Genomic DNA, 14,173 nt, shown 5'->3' with positions numbered 1-14,173 from the left:
TACATAGAGTGCACACAAATGCTTAACTTTCTAATACAAGAAATTTATTTTAATTAGACAAACTAAAAAACATTGGAATGGGCTTAGGGAAAAACACCTATCACGCCCCGGACCTGATGTCAATGGATTTTAAGCACCTAATATCGAATCTGAGGTGTGAGTGTTACAAAGCAGAATGTAAATAAACTCTTCCTTCAAGGCTCTTCATTCTAGGCTCATCCAACCCACTTCGGCTCGTCAAAATCTAAGTACTTCTTTACAGAAGGTATTAGAGATGGGTGGGTGAGCAAAACCACCCGCTAAGTGAGTAGATCATGTAACATGCCAGTAAAGCCATGTCATTTTACACATGCTAGAAAGTAGTATATCGTATACACATCAATTCACAGCAATTCATCACATCGCATGATCCCTTCTTATTGATTATCCTTCAATTTAGTGTACTCCACGGGACCCCTAATAGCCTTCTCTAGCCATATACCACCGTGTGACACATCCTTACCTTGGCATAATCAATCAAGAAGTTCTCATGTTCCATGACTAATCAAATAATGGATCTAGCACATACTATATATATATAAACTCAGCATATTTCGCAAATAGACATGTTTAACTTGAAAATAGAGAGATATTCGAAAATAGATAAAATCATGCTTTTCCACCATTTTTATAGCAAATAAGAATATATGAAAAATACTACACAACCCACTCACCTCGACAATACGAATCGCCTCCTAGAATACTGATCGTAAACCGAACCTCCTAAAATGAGTTTTCTAGAAATCACTGTTGGATCTAACTCAAACCTCTATGGATAGACAGTACTCGTCTAGACAAATTCTTATCTTTTCGTTGATCCTGAATCGAAGTTATGGATCAAAAGTTATGATCCGTTGAAATTTTAGAGAGAGAAAACTAGAGAGAGACGTTGAGGAGAGAGAGAAAAAGAAAGTCTCTGCGAGAAAATCGGAGAAAATGAAAGAAGCATCAGTTGGTCCGTCCCCCCCCCCCCCCCCCCCCCCCCCCCACACACATGTCAACCAAAGGTAGTACATCCATAAGACATTTCCAATTCATTACACTATTTTCTGGTGAGAGTTGAACATAGAGAAAAGAGTAAACCATTAATCATACAATATTTGGATGCTATAGTCTAAACTGTCATGACCAAATTCTAACCCTCCTATGCTTTTATGTTTGAAGTATCAGAGAAATTAGCACTTTAGCAGACTTTGAACAATTCCTAATACTGTTCTACAGAGGAAAATGAATCAGTGGATTCCAGATACCACTCAAAATCAAAGCATGAAAATATATGCTCAAAATATTCAAGCTGCAAAGACGCAAATGCAACATATGTGCTCAAAATATATTGCTCCCATTCCAACAGCTCGAATCACCACTTTACAAACCCATATAGCTCTCTGGATTTCCATTGCTCTGGACCTCCAAACCCGGATTCGAATTCAACCCATGTCCTGATGAATCCACCACATTCTCCCCAAAATCACTAGTACAAATTCACAATAGGCTGTCCTACCCAAAATTGCTCTAATAACCTCCTGCCCTATGGACATAAGGAATACAAGATTCCTTCAACCACTGCTTCACAGAGCTAGTCGAAGTGGGCAGCACCATTTTGCTACATAAACCATTCTCCATAAATCAGTCTAATCACATCCACTATCAAATTCAATCACAGAGATATGCAATATCATCAAGACAATCCAAATTTCTGGGATGCAACTCACCACAAACTTGGTGTATATAATTCCAAATCCAAAATCATAAGAAATCATGTACCTTGATTGGAAGATTTTCCTTCAATTTTGCAAAACCCAATTTGCTTGCCATCAAATCCGATACAGGAACAGTGTGTTCATGAAATTATTCTACCCTGTTCTCTTTGATGAAGGCGATGAAGAAGTTGATAGCTTATAGACAAAAATAGAATTGGGAGGAGATAGAAGATAGAGATTAGCTAGGGAGGAAGACGAGAGCCATAAGAAAATCGCGAGGTTCAAATTCAATTAAATCTTCTCAGACCCAAAAAAGAATTTCAGATTACTTGCGCCCAAGGCGGCGAAGCAAATAAGAGAAAATGGACTTCATGCAAGATTTTCTAAACATCCCTCGTGCTTGGCATGTGCTTCACCATGCAGCCGCAGTAAAAAGGAGCTCACTTTTTTGGGTCAGGCGTTAGACAAACGCAGCGTGCATAGCACGTGCTGTTCATCCCCAGTTTGGATACCCATCTCGGGTGGTCAGCAGACACTCACGAAAAAATCGGAGAAAATGAAAGAGAAGCATCAGCTGGTCCCCCCCCACATGTCAACCAAAGGTGGTACACTTGGTGCCACGTGTCAACTTCACACCAAGCCTTTCCACAGTTTGGACAAGTTTCCAATAACTACTCCCACTTGCTGATGTCATCGTCATCCATATGGATGACGTCATGGTCAGCACGCCATGTTTCTCACCCAATAGCCAATCCGAACTCGCCAGTCGCCAGCATTTCTATTTTATTCCAATTAAACTTCAAAAATTCTTTAAAAATAACTCAGAAATCCGAAAAATGCTGCGAACTCGTGGCGACTTCTACTTTATATTTCTAAGCTCAAAAATAAAATTTGACCAACTTCAAAATTCAGAATCTCACAACACCCCGGCCTAAATTAAAAGCCCAAGAGGGCAGTCCCAAAAGAAGAGGCCCAACACAAGGCTCGGCATATTAGGGTTGACCCAAGCCCAAACACCATCACCATCACCTACTAGCTGCGCGCACAGTTACAGTACAGCTCCACCGGCAGTTAGTCCTAGAAGTCCCATGACGAAGCACGTTGCCGCTGGTCCTGGAAGCCCTTGACAAACCACGCCGTCCTTGTATAATCCGACCAGCACTCCCAGAGATGTCGCCTGATCTCCTCCGTTAACCCACTGTGCCAATCCCTCGAGCCAAACACCTCTCTCATGAAACTACCCAAGCAGTAGCATTCAAGTACCCGCTCGGCAGCAGCCCAATATCGGCATGGCAAACCAGCGCCGACCTCGAACGCTGTCGGACGAGAAGAAAATCTCAAAACCTCAACGCAAAATAGTCCGAGTTTTTTGGAGCTCTCAAAAAAGCTATCGTTTCTTTTAATTAAAAAACAGATATGCACGTGCATGATAAAATATGCAAATAATTATCGGAAACTATTATTTCATTAATCAAATAAAAGTTGTAACAACTTCATCTACAAGAATTCAAGAATCGCTCCATAATCTGATCGCGACTTGTCCACCACAATCACCAACCATACTTTATTCTTTACTTTCGTTCTATTATTCTATAAGACAACACCAACGTCAAATATCAAAAAAAAAAACACCAACGTCGTACAACTTTAAAACTTTAAAACTGTGAAAGTGAAGGACCACCGAGCTGATGGGAAACTTCCCTACGAAGGCAGCAAAAGGCACAGTAGGTTGGTACGTATGGTTTTACATGATGGCGCACGCTTGGGGATTTTCTTCACTGAAACAATCGGGGCGGGTCACGCAGTAACTAGTGGTATTGCTCCTCCCACCGCCGTAACTATCACACACCGGCCTTCCATAGTGGCCATCATACTGTATGTAAGGGACAGGCCCTCCGTAACCATACCCAGTTTCGCAGGGACCGCCAGGACGGCCTTCGTAACAATCCGTACAACACGTGTTCACCGGCCGCGGAGGGTAAGTTTCGCAGGGACCACCAGGACGGCCTTCGTAACAATCCGTACAACACGTGTTCACCGGCCGCGGAGGGTAAGTTTCGCAGGGACCACCAGGACGCCCTTCGTAACAATCCGTACAACACGTGTTCACCGGCCGCCGAGGGTAAGTTTCGCAGGGACCACCAGGACGCCCTTCGTAACAATCCGAGCAACACGGTTTCACCGGCCGCGGCGGAGGGCGAGTTTCGCAGGGACCACCAGGACGCCCTTGGTAACAATCCCAACAACACGGCCGCCGAGGGCAAGCAGGAACCAGAGGCAGAGGGCAAGCAGGAACCGGAGGCGGTTCAGGTTTCGGCTCAGGAGGCGGCTCAGGTTTCGGCTCAGGAGGCGGTTCAGGTTTCGACGCCGGAGGAGGTTTCGGTTTCGGTTTCGGTTTCGGCGCAGGAAGAGGCTTGGGCTTCTCGGGCTCTTTGATCTCGATCCACTTAATGACGCCACCTCCTTTGCAGCATAGCTTGTCCCTGATCTTTTCAGGACTGCAGCAGACCACTTTGATGATCACCAGGTTGTTCTTCTCGTCGTACATCTGGTCTTGTATTTCTATTGTTCACAAAATATCCAACCAGTACCACAAATCACTCAGTTTACGTTTTTCACAATATTATTGAACCGAGCTGGAAGAGAAAAGGAGAGACTCACGTGGGAATTTACAGAGAACTTTCTTGACCTTCCTGTAGCATTCCTCACACTGAAGGTCAACCTTCAGAATCATTATAGTCACCTGCATTAATACAATCACTTGCAGAAATTAGATAGATATAGAAAGTAGGTTACTGTTTTTTCTTCTGCAAAACAAAAGGGCGTGATTAAGAAAGAATTGATCGAGGTTGATGTTTTCGGGTTTGAAGATAAGAAATCGAATCCATCGATCAGGTTCTGTGTTTCTGACAGGAGAATGATGGATCGAGTAGATGTGACAAATTGAAGAAGAAACAAGCCAAAAACTTGAGAATTAAAATAATTAGTAGCAGCCACAAAAAAATACATATTGAGAGGAGCAGAATTGATCAAATGGATTATCTAGTTATCGATATCAAAAGAAAAAAGAAATGGAAAAGCATAAACAACTTTCTAGTGCATATAGAAATACCTTCTTTTCCCCCATTGTTGTAGCTGTCAGTGCTCGATCAGATGGGATCTGATGTTCTGAAGAGAGCCTCAGCTAAAATGGTTGAATAGGACGGGAGTCAGTCGGTGCATGAGCCGAGTTGGAAGAGAGGAAGAGAGGAAGAGATAGAAGGAGTATGAGGAGGAGGTTGTTATAAAATTATGACAAATATAATTGTTTTTCAAGAAATAAATTAAAGAGGTGATGATGCGGGAGCACAATATTTGGGAGAATTATTCTGTGGTGGTCCGGACACTTGAATTACTCGAATTTAGTGGGGATTTTGTAGTGGTAAAAAAAAAAATTTAATTAATAGAAGCAATTAGGAATAGGGCAATGATATTGAGACCCAATGAGGCCTAAAATTCGTGTGTCATGTCATGTAAATTTTATTTTCAATTCCACGTAATATATCTTGTCAAATCATAATCTCATAACACCAATTTACCCTTTTATATTTCCTTTTATATTAATTTAAGGGATATGTCTACAGATTCTTTGACTAATATTTTTCTTCACTTAATTAAATTCTTTCCTATAAATCTTCTCTCCAAATAGCATTAAACCTCGATATATATTTATATGAATATTGTTGTAGAGAAACTGAAATTGAGAGGAATTTGCTGTGTATTCTCATTGATAATAGGGGCTTCTTTATATAGAGGTTTACAATACATAGAGTCTGAATCATACAAGGAAATATAATATCTAGATTCTTCTAATTAAACCATATTATCACTAGGTCAAGTAACCTAGAGTTTGGGCTAAACACAAATTAGAGTTTTACTTGAACAAATATGTATTTTTCACATTATATTTTCATAATTTAGAGGAACCCAACAAAGTTCGAATTCATATACATGTGTTATGCAAATCTATTGATCGAATTACATGAAATATTGTTTATTCTTGATTGAAGGAAAAAAAAAATTGTTGTTTGAATCAAAGCATAAGTGTATTGAAAATGAAAAAAAAAAAAAAAAAACCGAGTGCCTTGAACTTTCTGGTATCATGTTGAAGGCCAACATGATCGAAGTCAGAGGTGTAATAACCTCGTTGGAGGAATAATACAACATTGTTGGAAGAATCATACGACCTCGTTGGAGGAATAATACTATCCTCGTGGAGAGGATCTCATGATCACCATGCCAGCAGACCATCTCTACATTTTCTCTTTCTCGTCCGAAAAACCATTTTTTTTCTCTCTCTCTCTTGCGAGACCGAAACCGAAAACAGAGCAAAGGCTCTCCGGCCCCTCTCTCCCTCCACCGGCCACCAAACGGCGTCGGACCACCTCCATTAGCTTCGCCTCGGCCTTGCGCAGCTGCCAGAGGAAGCCTTGCGCCGCGACACAGCTTCCAGCGATGGTGGGAAGCTCCGCCCAGTTTGAACTCGTTTTGGTTCCAAGCTTGATAACTCAAGCTACCGGCCACCAATCCTCACCAGACTTCTTCCATTGGCTTCGTCTGGTCCTTGCGCACCTGTCTGTGGCGTCCTTGCACGGCGGCGCGGCCTGTAGCGGCGGCGGCAAGCTTGGCCCGATTTGAGCTCGATTTTGAGTCAACGCCGATATCTCGAGTTCTAGACCACCAATATTCAAGATTATTGGCTTGATGAACTCGCCTTGAGTTTCTGAACAAGTCTCCTGAAGGAATCGAAGCGAAAGGAGGAAGTTTTTACGTCGGAATTCAAGCTCGCCTGATTCTGGAAATTTTCCGGCCACCAAGACTTTCGATCAAGATATCTCGAGTTGTAGAGCTTTGTTTTGAGTGATTCTTGATCAAGTGAGTTCAACTTCATGTTCTTAACAACTCTCCAGAAGGTATCGAGGCCTGAAATTGAAGTTTTTACGTCGAATTGGAGCTCGCCGGTTTCTGCAAATGTTCACCGGATTCTGGAAAAATTCCGGCGAACCCGTGTGTTCTAGGTAACTTTTCGACCACTTCCGTTCATTTTCTGATCTTGTGCTAGTTATGAAAAATGCTTAGAATGATGAGACGAAGAAGAAAAGCTTGGCCCCGACACCATTGGCGGTGGTCGGCGGCGGCTCTGCCCCTAACTCCGGCGGCCCTTTCCGGCCACCACCGGGGGTCAAAAATATGGTTTCTGTACATTTTTAGATTCCATATTTCAATACGATCATTTTGATATATTATACGCAATTTTTGGATATCGTACGATTTAGTTATGAATTTTACGATTTCGATTAATTTCGATCGCTCGATTCATGATCTGTGAAGATCGGACCGTCCGATGGACTTGTAGTTTGGATATGTTGATCGTATGACTGTCCCAGTGACCTTGTATGGTCATGGGCGAGGATCCGACCGTTGGATCTTCGTATAATTGTGAAATAGTGTTTTGGAAGGCGATTCGTGAGAATCCGACCGTCGGATTTTCATATAAATTTGTGGAGATGTTTGCAAGGACAATCCAGGAAGATCTGACCGTTGGATCTTCTTGATAATTTTGGAGGATGATCCTAAAGGCGATCCGTGAGGATCCGACCGTTAGATCATCATTTAATTTCGATCCGACCGTTGGATCATCATTAATTTAGAATCCGACCGTTGGATTGTAGTATTTGTGTGGTTGATGATTGATTTGCTAAGATAAGATCATATCTGATTAGGTGATTGACGGTTTGAGTTGGTGGACGTTTGTGGATCGTATTTTGAGCTGTTAAGAAGACGCAGCGGGATTAGAGGTGAGTAAACCTCACGTGGTTCATATTACGAACCGAATAAATTTAATTACCTTATTTTGTTGTAATTGCGTGAAAATATTTATGGAATAAATATTTGTTTTAAAATCATATGGACTTGATCAACTACGGTCCATGGGTAAGTAAAATGATTTTTACTATACAAATGAATTTCTCGGTTTTATTGCATGTGAACTATAGTTGGTAATAGTGATTATCCCTGAGCGGATAATTACGTATATATATATATTTACGTGATTATATGGGAATGATGTGACATTGAAGAGTGTGGAATTGGGATGATTAAATTATTATGAATTGACATGTGACTTACCATATTTATATGTGATGAACATGATTGATGAGTTCTTGTTAATATTCATGATTTACATTGGAGGATGTATAGAGTTAGAGAATGTAGGGTTCTGAGGATGAGGTGTCCGAAGTTCGACGGTTAAGGATAACCGGAGTGTTTGTGTGCTGAGGACCGGGATGTCCAAGGTGCGACGGTTTATTATTAACCGAAGTTGTGTGCTGAGGACGGGGATGTCCAAAGCGCGACGGTTTATTATTAACCGAAGTATATGGTGCTGAGGACGGGGATGTCCAAAGCGCGACGGTTTATTATTAACCGAAGTATGTCGCATTACTTGCACCTAGGCCAAGGTGACTGGTAGCGATGTGGTTAGAGCTCTAACGTGCTGTTGGGATGGACCAAAGTGGTGTTATGTGGGTTGGGTTTTTGCAGGACCAGTGTGGTGTATTGTGATTTGAGGATTGTGAAAATGTTTTCCTTGTGGTTTTCCATGAGTGGTTTGATGTCTCTTTGCAGACGAAATACTGTTGAATTTTACTTGAACTGTAATTTAATAAATCAACAGTTCTTTCTTTTTACTCATACGGGCTGTCAAAAGCTTACCGGGTTTTGTGTTGTTGCAATCCCGGTACACTATTCAAACGGTGTAGCGGATAACCCTGCAGGTCAGGAGAACCAGGACGGTGATCGGGCTGCTTAGAGTAGTGTTATGTGAATTACAGCATTTTATTGTGAGGTTTGTTATGCTCATTTAGAGCTTTACAATTTTACTTTGTAAGAGTGAATTGTAATAATTAACTCGAGGTTTTCGAGTTTTTGTGTTGAGTGGCGAGTGGTGTGTTTGTTTCTGAGAAAAAAATTCAGAACGTTATTTGTATTAATTGTTTATTCATGTTTCGGATTTGAATTGGTTATTCAAAATTCGGGGCGTGACAAGAGGTCTGCGCCAGAAGTTCAACAAAAACTTCAAGCAAACCAATTTCGACTTCGAACTCGTCACTGAGGAGTCCACCAGCAAACCAATTTTGACTTCGATCACGTCCGGGGTGTTCCTGGTCTCCGAGGACAGAACCAGAACTGCTATCGGCGCCGCCCCGAGCCTCTGTAAGCAGTGTCTGCTTCTGAACGACTCCGTGTACACACACACACACATACGTATACATTAATTTCATGGATGGATGATGACTTCTAGTTTAGTGTAGATATGTCATTAGGGAAAGATCCTCGGTGAACTTTACTAGCTAATTATTAGCTACTTGGTACTTATTTGTTACTGTAAGACATGTTAGCTGACTTTAAATTTCAGTGTGGACGATGACTTCTATTTTAGTGTACATATGCCATTAGGAAAAGGTCTCTAGTACACTTGACTAGCTCATTATAGCTTCTTAGTACTTATTTGTTCGTGTAAGACATGTTAGCTGACTTTAAATTTCAGATGTGGATGATGACTTCTATTTTAGTGTAAATATGCCATTAAGGAAAGGTCTCCAGTAAACTTTACTAACTCATTATTAGCTGCTTAGTACTTATTTATTCGTTTAAGACATGTTAGCTGACTTTAAATGTTAATGTGGATGATGACTTCTATTTTTGACCTTCCTTAATTGCACTCTTTCTTTGATTATTGGTGTGTGTCATACACCTATTGTTTATTGGATTTCTACATAACATTAATAGCATTATGATTTTTTTTTCTCATATAAAAACAAACGAACAGTTGTATTAGTGAAGTCTCACTTGACCTTTAAGGAACACTTCCTAACGTTATGTTATGCTGAGACAATATTAAATTCTCGAGAAAGTTTTAAATGATGGAATCAAGAACTCTATCAATTCAGTTGATTAATGATATTTTCTTACCTCTTCAGTCACCAGATTTCATGGTTTTTTTTTTGGGTGCGGCCATTGCCATCCTACCATTTTCTTTGTTCACCCTACTTGCTCATTACACCCTACATTTTAATTTCAATTATTAAATTTACTTATCTAACCCATTTCTCTTTCCAAGAATATCCTTATATGACATATCCAATTGAAAAAATTGTTTTTAACGAAAATCTCTCATTGAATTTATACCAATAAAAAAACTAAAATATATTAAAATTTCCTAATAAAATCATAATCTATTTCAAAAACTTAAATCATAATCTAGTTTACCTTCATTTTTTTTAAATTTTTTTTTTTTCAATTTCAGTGTTCTCTATTTCAATCCATGTAAAAAGATTAGTATCACTACTAAAAACAATTGCTTTTGCAAATTGAGCTTTTGCGACGGCAAATTGAGCTTTTTGCGACGGCAACACAGGCGTTGCAATATAGTGGCGTCACAAAATCCAATTGCTACGGCAATTTTCCGTCGCAAATGCTTTTTTGCGACGGTTTTCTCTTGCAGTCGCAAATTTATTGTTTTGCGACGGTCCATTTGCTACGGTGACTTCTGTCGCATTGTTTGTTTCAGGATAATCTATGTGGAGGTATTTGCGACGGCAAGGTTGCCATCGCAAAAAAAGGAATTTTTTTTTTATAAAAAAAATGGTGCTAATTGCACCATATTTTTATTCTAACATTCAAAAATGAAAACTATTATACATGCATCTGAAGTTAAACTACAATATCAAATCCATTATAACTAAACCAATCAACAATTACAACCTCACATCAGCGAAATAAATAACTAAATCCCATTGTGGCACATTGATTAGAATTTCTTCATACATAAAGATTGTGGCACCTATGTACTAGTTCAGGATCGATGATAAAGAATTGCAGCACCCAAGTAAGTGTATGCCAGCTTATGCCTAGGAAACTTTAGTTTTTTTTTTTTTTCAGGCTTCTTTGAGTTGTTGTCTCCATGCTTTGGCAAACTCAGTATCTGAATATAAGCACATGAAGTAGGTGAAGTGCGTATGTAGTGAAGAAGTAACAAGATCAGAATTGTAACACCAAGAACTAATGCAAACAAGAAAGATATTACTCTAGAGGAAAACTAGATAGCAACTCACCATCATAATGACAGATTGAAATAGAAACAACTACAGGCTGCAAATATGGTTTCACTTGCATCCTATATACATAATCACGTAAGAGCTCTATGTGCTACCAAATATTCAAGCCATTGGCTAATTGAGAGTCAGAGCCCACATGCCGCATGATGATTAAGGTAGTCTAGTAGATTAGTTCTTCAGTCCGCATATACTTTCAACTAAAAATTTTAGTTCAATTCCAATCATAATGATTGATTATAATAGTTACGATACATACATATAGATCAATTCCAATCCCTTTCCAATACAAAAACTAGAAATATCAGAATCTCGATGCTTTTCATTTGGCAATGCAATCTAATCTGATTAAATACAATCAATCATAACATGATGCTTTTTTAACTTCACATTTATATATATTGTGATTTCTAACCCATATGATAAAAGTGAAAAGCAAAAGAAAATATGTTACTTCAAAAATATAAGAGAATAAAGTTAACTACCTGCATTTAGAGACATGGTAGCGACAACCCATATATCTACATATACATTAGTACATTATCACATCACCCCACATGGTAGCATGGTTGCTGCTGTGATTTCCACCTGACAAGTAAAAATATGTACACAATATAAGCATGATAAAAGTATTCTGGTTAGTTCTCCTAGTTTAGCTATCATTAACCAACCTACAAAATGAGTCTATGGTCAGTAAAGTTACCACACTGGTTTGCAGGCCTAAGGTAACTCAGTACACCATCTAAGTCTGCAACTCACTCTACATGTAAGCAAACCTACAAAAGCAAAACTCAACAATAAGTAAAGTTCAATGCTCAGATAGTAGATCAAAACTAGCACCTTAATACTTTATTTCATTAAGTGAATTAACAAGTCAAAACCCACTATTCCTTCTTCGCTCACTATTCCTCCTTCCATGTCCTTGGAAGCATGAGACTCCTAAAATAATATGCACAAATCAATGGCAAAATCAAACAATGGTCAAGAAAAATCAAAGCAGTTAGTACTAAAACAGAAAACCAACATCCTAAAATCAATTGCCTCTCTCTCTCTCTCTCTCTCTCTCTCTCTCTCTCTCTCTCTCTCTCTCTCTCTCTCTCTCTCTCTCTCTCTCTCTCTCTCTCTCTCTCTCTCTCTCTCTCTCCCTCCCCCACAAAAACTTTTAGATTGTAACATACCCCCATGGAGCAAAAGGCGAACACACCCTGGGGTTAACACTCCTTGCTTCAAAGGAAACAATTTCTTGTCACAGCCTCCCATAATTTTGAACACATAACTCCTGAGTCCTGTTAAAAATTAACGAGAAAGACAAAAGAGTGCATTAATGTAAAGTGACTGCAACCAAAATTCTGGCAAACGTAAAGAACTTTAAGAATTGTCAGGAATCATACCTTGCAATCTGTGCATCACCATTGACTTCTTGACTGATCTCTTGTCCCATAATGCTCGGCTGCAGGTTAAATTATTTATGAAGGGATTAGTTCCAACAATGAAGCCAACATTGAATTGCCCGATCACGTAAGAGTTAGGAAACAACTGGAGGTCAAGTACAATCTAACATAATCAGAAAGCCAATTCATACACAGTAAGTTTAGGAGGCAATGGGTAGAGTTTAGGATATTTTGGAAACAAAGAACATTACATAAATATTGTTATCAAGAAACCGAAAGTAGTGCACAAAAATCAGCTAATGCAAGCAACAACCTTCATTCTACCAAAATCTTCCTTTCTGAGAAGTCTTCCCAACTCCGTGGCAGCTGCAGCTAAGGCCCTTGCTTTCCGCTCCTCATGTTCTGCTTGAGAAAGCTCCAGTGTTGCAGCAGTATTGCACCTGCTAGTGGCCAAGAAAATAAATTCCATAAAAACAGATTGCAGTCAGCCCATTTTGCACCTGTAAAAGGAATCCATTAAAGGTTAGGTTTGGAGTTTGAGGAGTATAATAGACCGTAGCCTCCGAAGCGTAATGGTTTGTAGGCATGGAAAGCAAATCATCCTAAACAGGCTATGGCAGATGCAGAGAGAAGAAAGATACATAAAAACCAATTAATGCTAGTTGAAAGCCACTCAAAAAATTAAAGAAGAAAACTTGCAACAAATCATATTAAGCACATATATACCTGATCGGAAAAGGGTGTGAAGAAAGCGGAGGGGAGATGGATTAGGGTTTGAACATGAAACATGCCGCACAGTGAGTGAAGAAATGGACCAAAACCGGAAGATCTACGAGCACCAAATTGGAAACGAACCTAAACATCAACTAAGACTAACATTGTTCAATTATGAACCTAAACATCAACATTAACCTAAACCCATCAAAACTCTGTAGCAATTCACAAAATTAAAGGAGCACCAAAACAAAATGGAACGAGAGGGAGAGAGAGAACGAACCGGAGCGAAAGAGGAGTTTATGGAGAGGAGAGAGATCTAGTCGACCTTTGGCCGGAAATCACAAACACTGAAAACCTAGAAAATAAACCGAATCAAAATTAGATCTTGACCCAAATGAAATCCACCCAAACCAAATCAAATTCGCACAATACCAAATTAAATGAAAGATCAACACAATCGATGAGCATGAGAGACAACTGGCGCCTTTTTCTCGATCTTTTCGGACCTCGACTGTGTCTTGTTCGAGGCGCTGCGGAGCTTGGGCGAGAGAGAGAGAGAGAGAGAGAGAGAGAGAGAGAGAGCTTGGGCGAGAAGAGAGCGAGAGAGTTTGGGCGCGATAGAGGTTAGGGCTGCAGATCGAGATGTTAGTGGGAAATTTGGTAACAAAAGGAAAAACATAGGGAAAAAGAATTAGGTCAGGCGCCAACGTGTTTTGGTTTTGCAATTTTTTATTTTTAGTATACAAAATAGAAATAAGTTTTGCGACGGCAAGAGGAAAAAGTGTCGCAATTGAGTATAAAGTTACTACGGCAAAAATTTTCCGTCGCAAATAATAAGGCTTAATCGCGACGGAACATTTTCTGTAGCAATTGGGTGTCAATTGCGACGGCAACTGTTGCCGAAGTAAAAAAGCGAAGCAATTGTAATTTTTTTTAGTAGTTTATGTTTCTTAAAAAAAAAAGATTAGTAAGTCTAGAACTATGAGCAATGAAAATGAGATTGATTTTTTTTTTTTTGTGTTTTAAATTTTTACTTTCGGTGTTCACAAATGGTATTACAAAGATTTTGATAAAGTAACACTAATGGTTTTGTGAATTGAATAACGAATTAACGATGAGGAGGCAACAAAAAGACAAAAAAAATGTAATAAATTCAAAATTGGTTGGAGAA

General features: G+C 39.5%; 2 protein-coding genes and 2 long non-coding RNA genes across 15 annotated transcripts; all 4 read right to left on the bottom strand.

Moving 5' to 3' along the window:
• Positions 1-1,359: 1,359 nt before the first annotated feature.
• LOC133727270 (uncharacterized) lies at positions 1,360-2,202 on the bottom strand. Its single transcript, XR_009855080.1, has 2 exons — positions 1,804-2,202; positions 1,360-1,642 (listed from the first exon to the last, which is right to left on the bottom strand). It is a non-coding gene; the product is annotated as an uncharacterized LOC133727270 (long non-coding RNA).
• Positions 2,203-3,185: 983 nt separating this feature from the next.
• LOC133727269 (uncharacterized) lies at positions 3,186-5,059 on the bottom strand. The gene is made up of 3 exons (XM_062154873.1): positions 4,852-5,059; positions 4,401-4,482; positions 3,186-4,301 (listed from the first exon to the last, which is right to left on the bottom strand). The coding sequence occupies exons 1-3, from the start codon at positions 4,864-4,866 to the stop codon at positions 3,484-3,486; spliced, it is 915 nt and encodes a 304-aa protein (XP_062010857.1). The 5' UTR covers positions 4,867-5,059; the 3' UTR covers positions 3,186-3,483.
• A 5,429-nt stretch (positions 5,060-10,488) lies between these two features.
• Positions 10,489-11,455, bottom strand: LOC133718544 (uncharacterized). Its single transcript, XR_009850364.1, has 2 exons — positions 11,380-11,455; positions 10,489-10,764 (listed from the first exon to the last, which is right to left on the bottom strand). It is a non-coding gene; the product is annotated as an uncharacterized LOC133718544 (long non-coding RNA).
• Positions 11,456-11,458: 3 nt separating this feature from the next.
• Positions 11,459-13,621, bottom strand: LOC133718496 (uncharacterized). Of its 12 annotated transcripts, none has more exons than XR_009850347.1 (8): positions 13,435-13,620; positions 12,840-13,357; positions 12,599-12,725; positions 12,286-12,448; positions 12,073-12,180; positions 11,735-11,833; positions 11,598-11,654; positions 11,459-11,482 (listed from the first exon to the last, which is right to left on the bottom strand). XR_009850347.1 is itself a non-coding variant. In XM_062145377.1 (8 exons), exons 4-8 carry the CDS (start codon positions 12,884-12,886, stop codon positions 11,769-11,771), a joined length of 510 nt encoding a protein of 169 aa, XP_062001361.1. In that variant the 5' UTR covers positions 12,887-12,896; positions 13,012-13,114; positions 13,283-13,357; positions 13,435-13,621; the 3' UTR covers positions 11,490-11,768. The 12 variants fall into 12 exon arrangements, 6 of the variants coding, with proteins under 6 accessions (XP_062001361.1, XP_062001350.1, XP_062001342.1 ...); XR_009850344.1 differs by having other exon boundaries at positions 11,598-11,642; XM_062145377.1 differs by lacking the exon at positions 11,459-11,482 and having other exon boundaries at positions 11,490-11,833; positions 12,840-12,896; positions 13,012-13,114; positions 13,283-13,357; positions 13,435-13,621.
• Between the last annotated feature and the right edge of the window lie 552 nt (positions 13,622-14,173).

The sequence above is a fragment of the Rosa rugosa genome, chromosome 1 (genome assembly GCF_958449725.1).
Source record: "Rosa rugosa chromosome 1, drRosRugo1.1, whole genome shotgun sequence".
In the NCBI taxonomy this organism is placed as follows: domain Eukaryota; kingdom Viridiplantae; phylum Streptophyta; class Magnoliopsida; order Rosales; family Rosaceae; genus Rosa; species Rosa rugosa.
The sequence above is the reverse complement of the archived record's forward strand: the minus strand, read 5'-3'. Positions and strand labels throughout refer to the sequence as shown.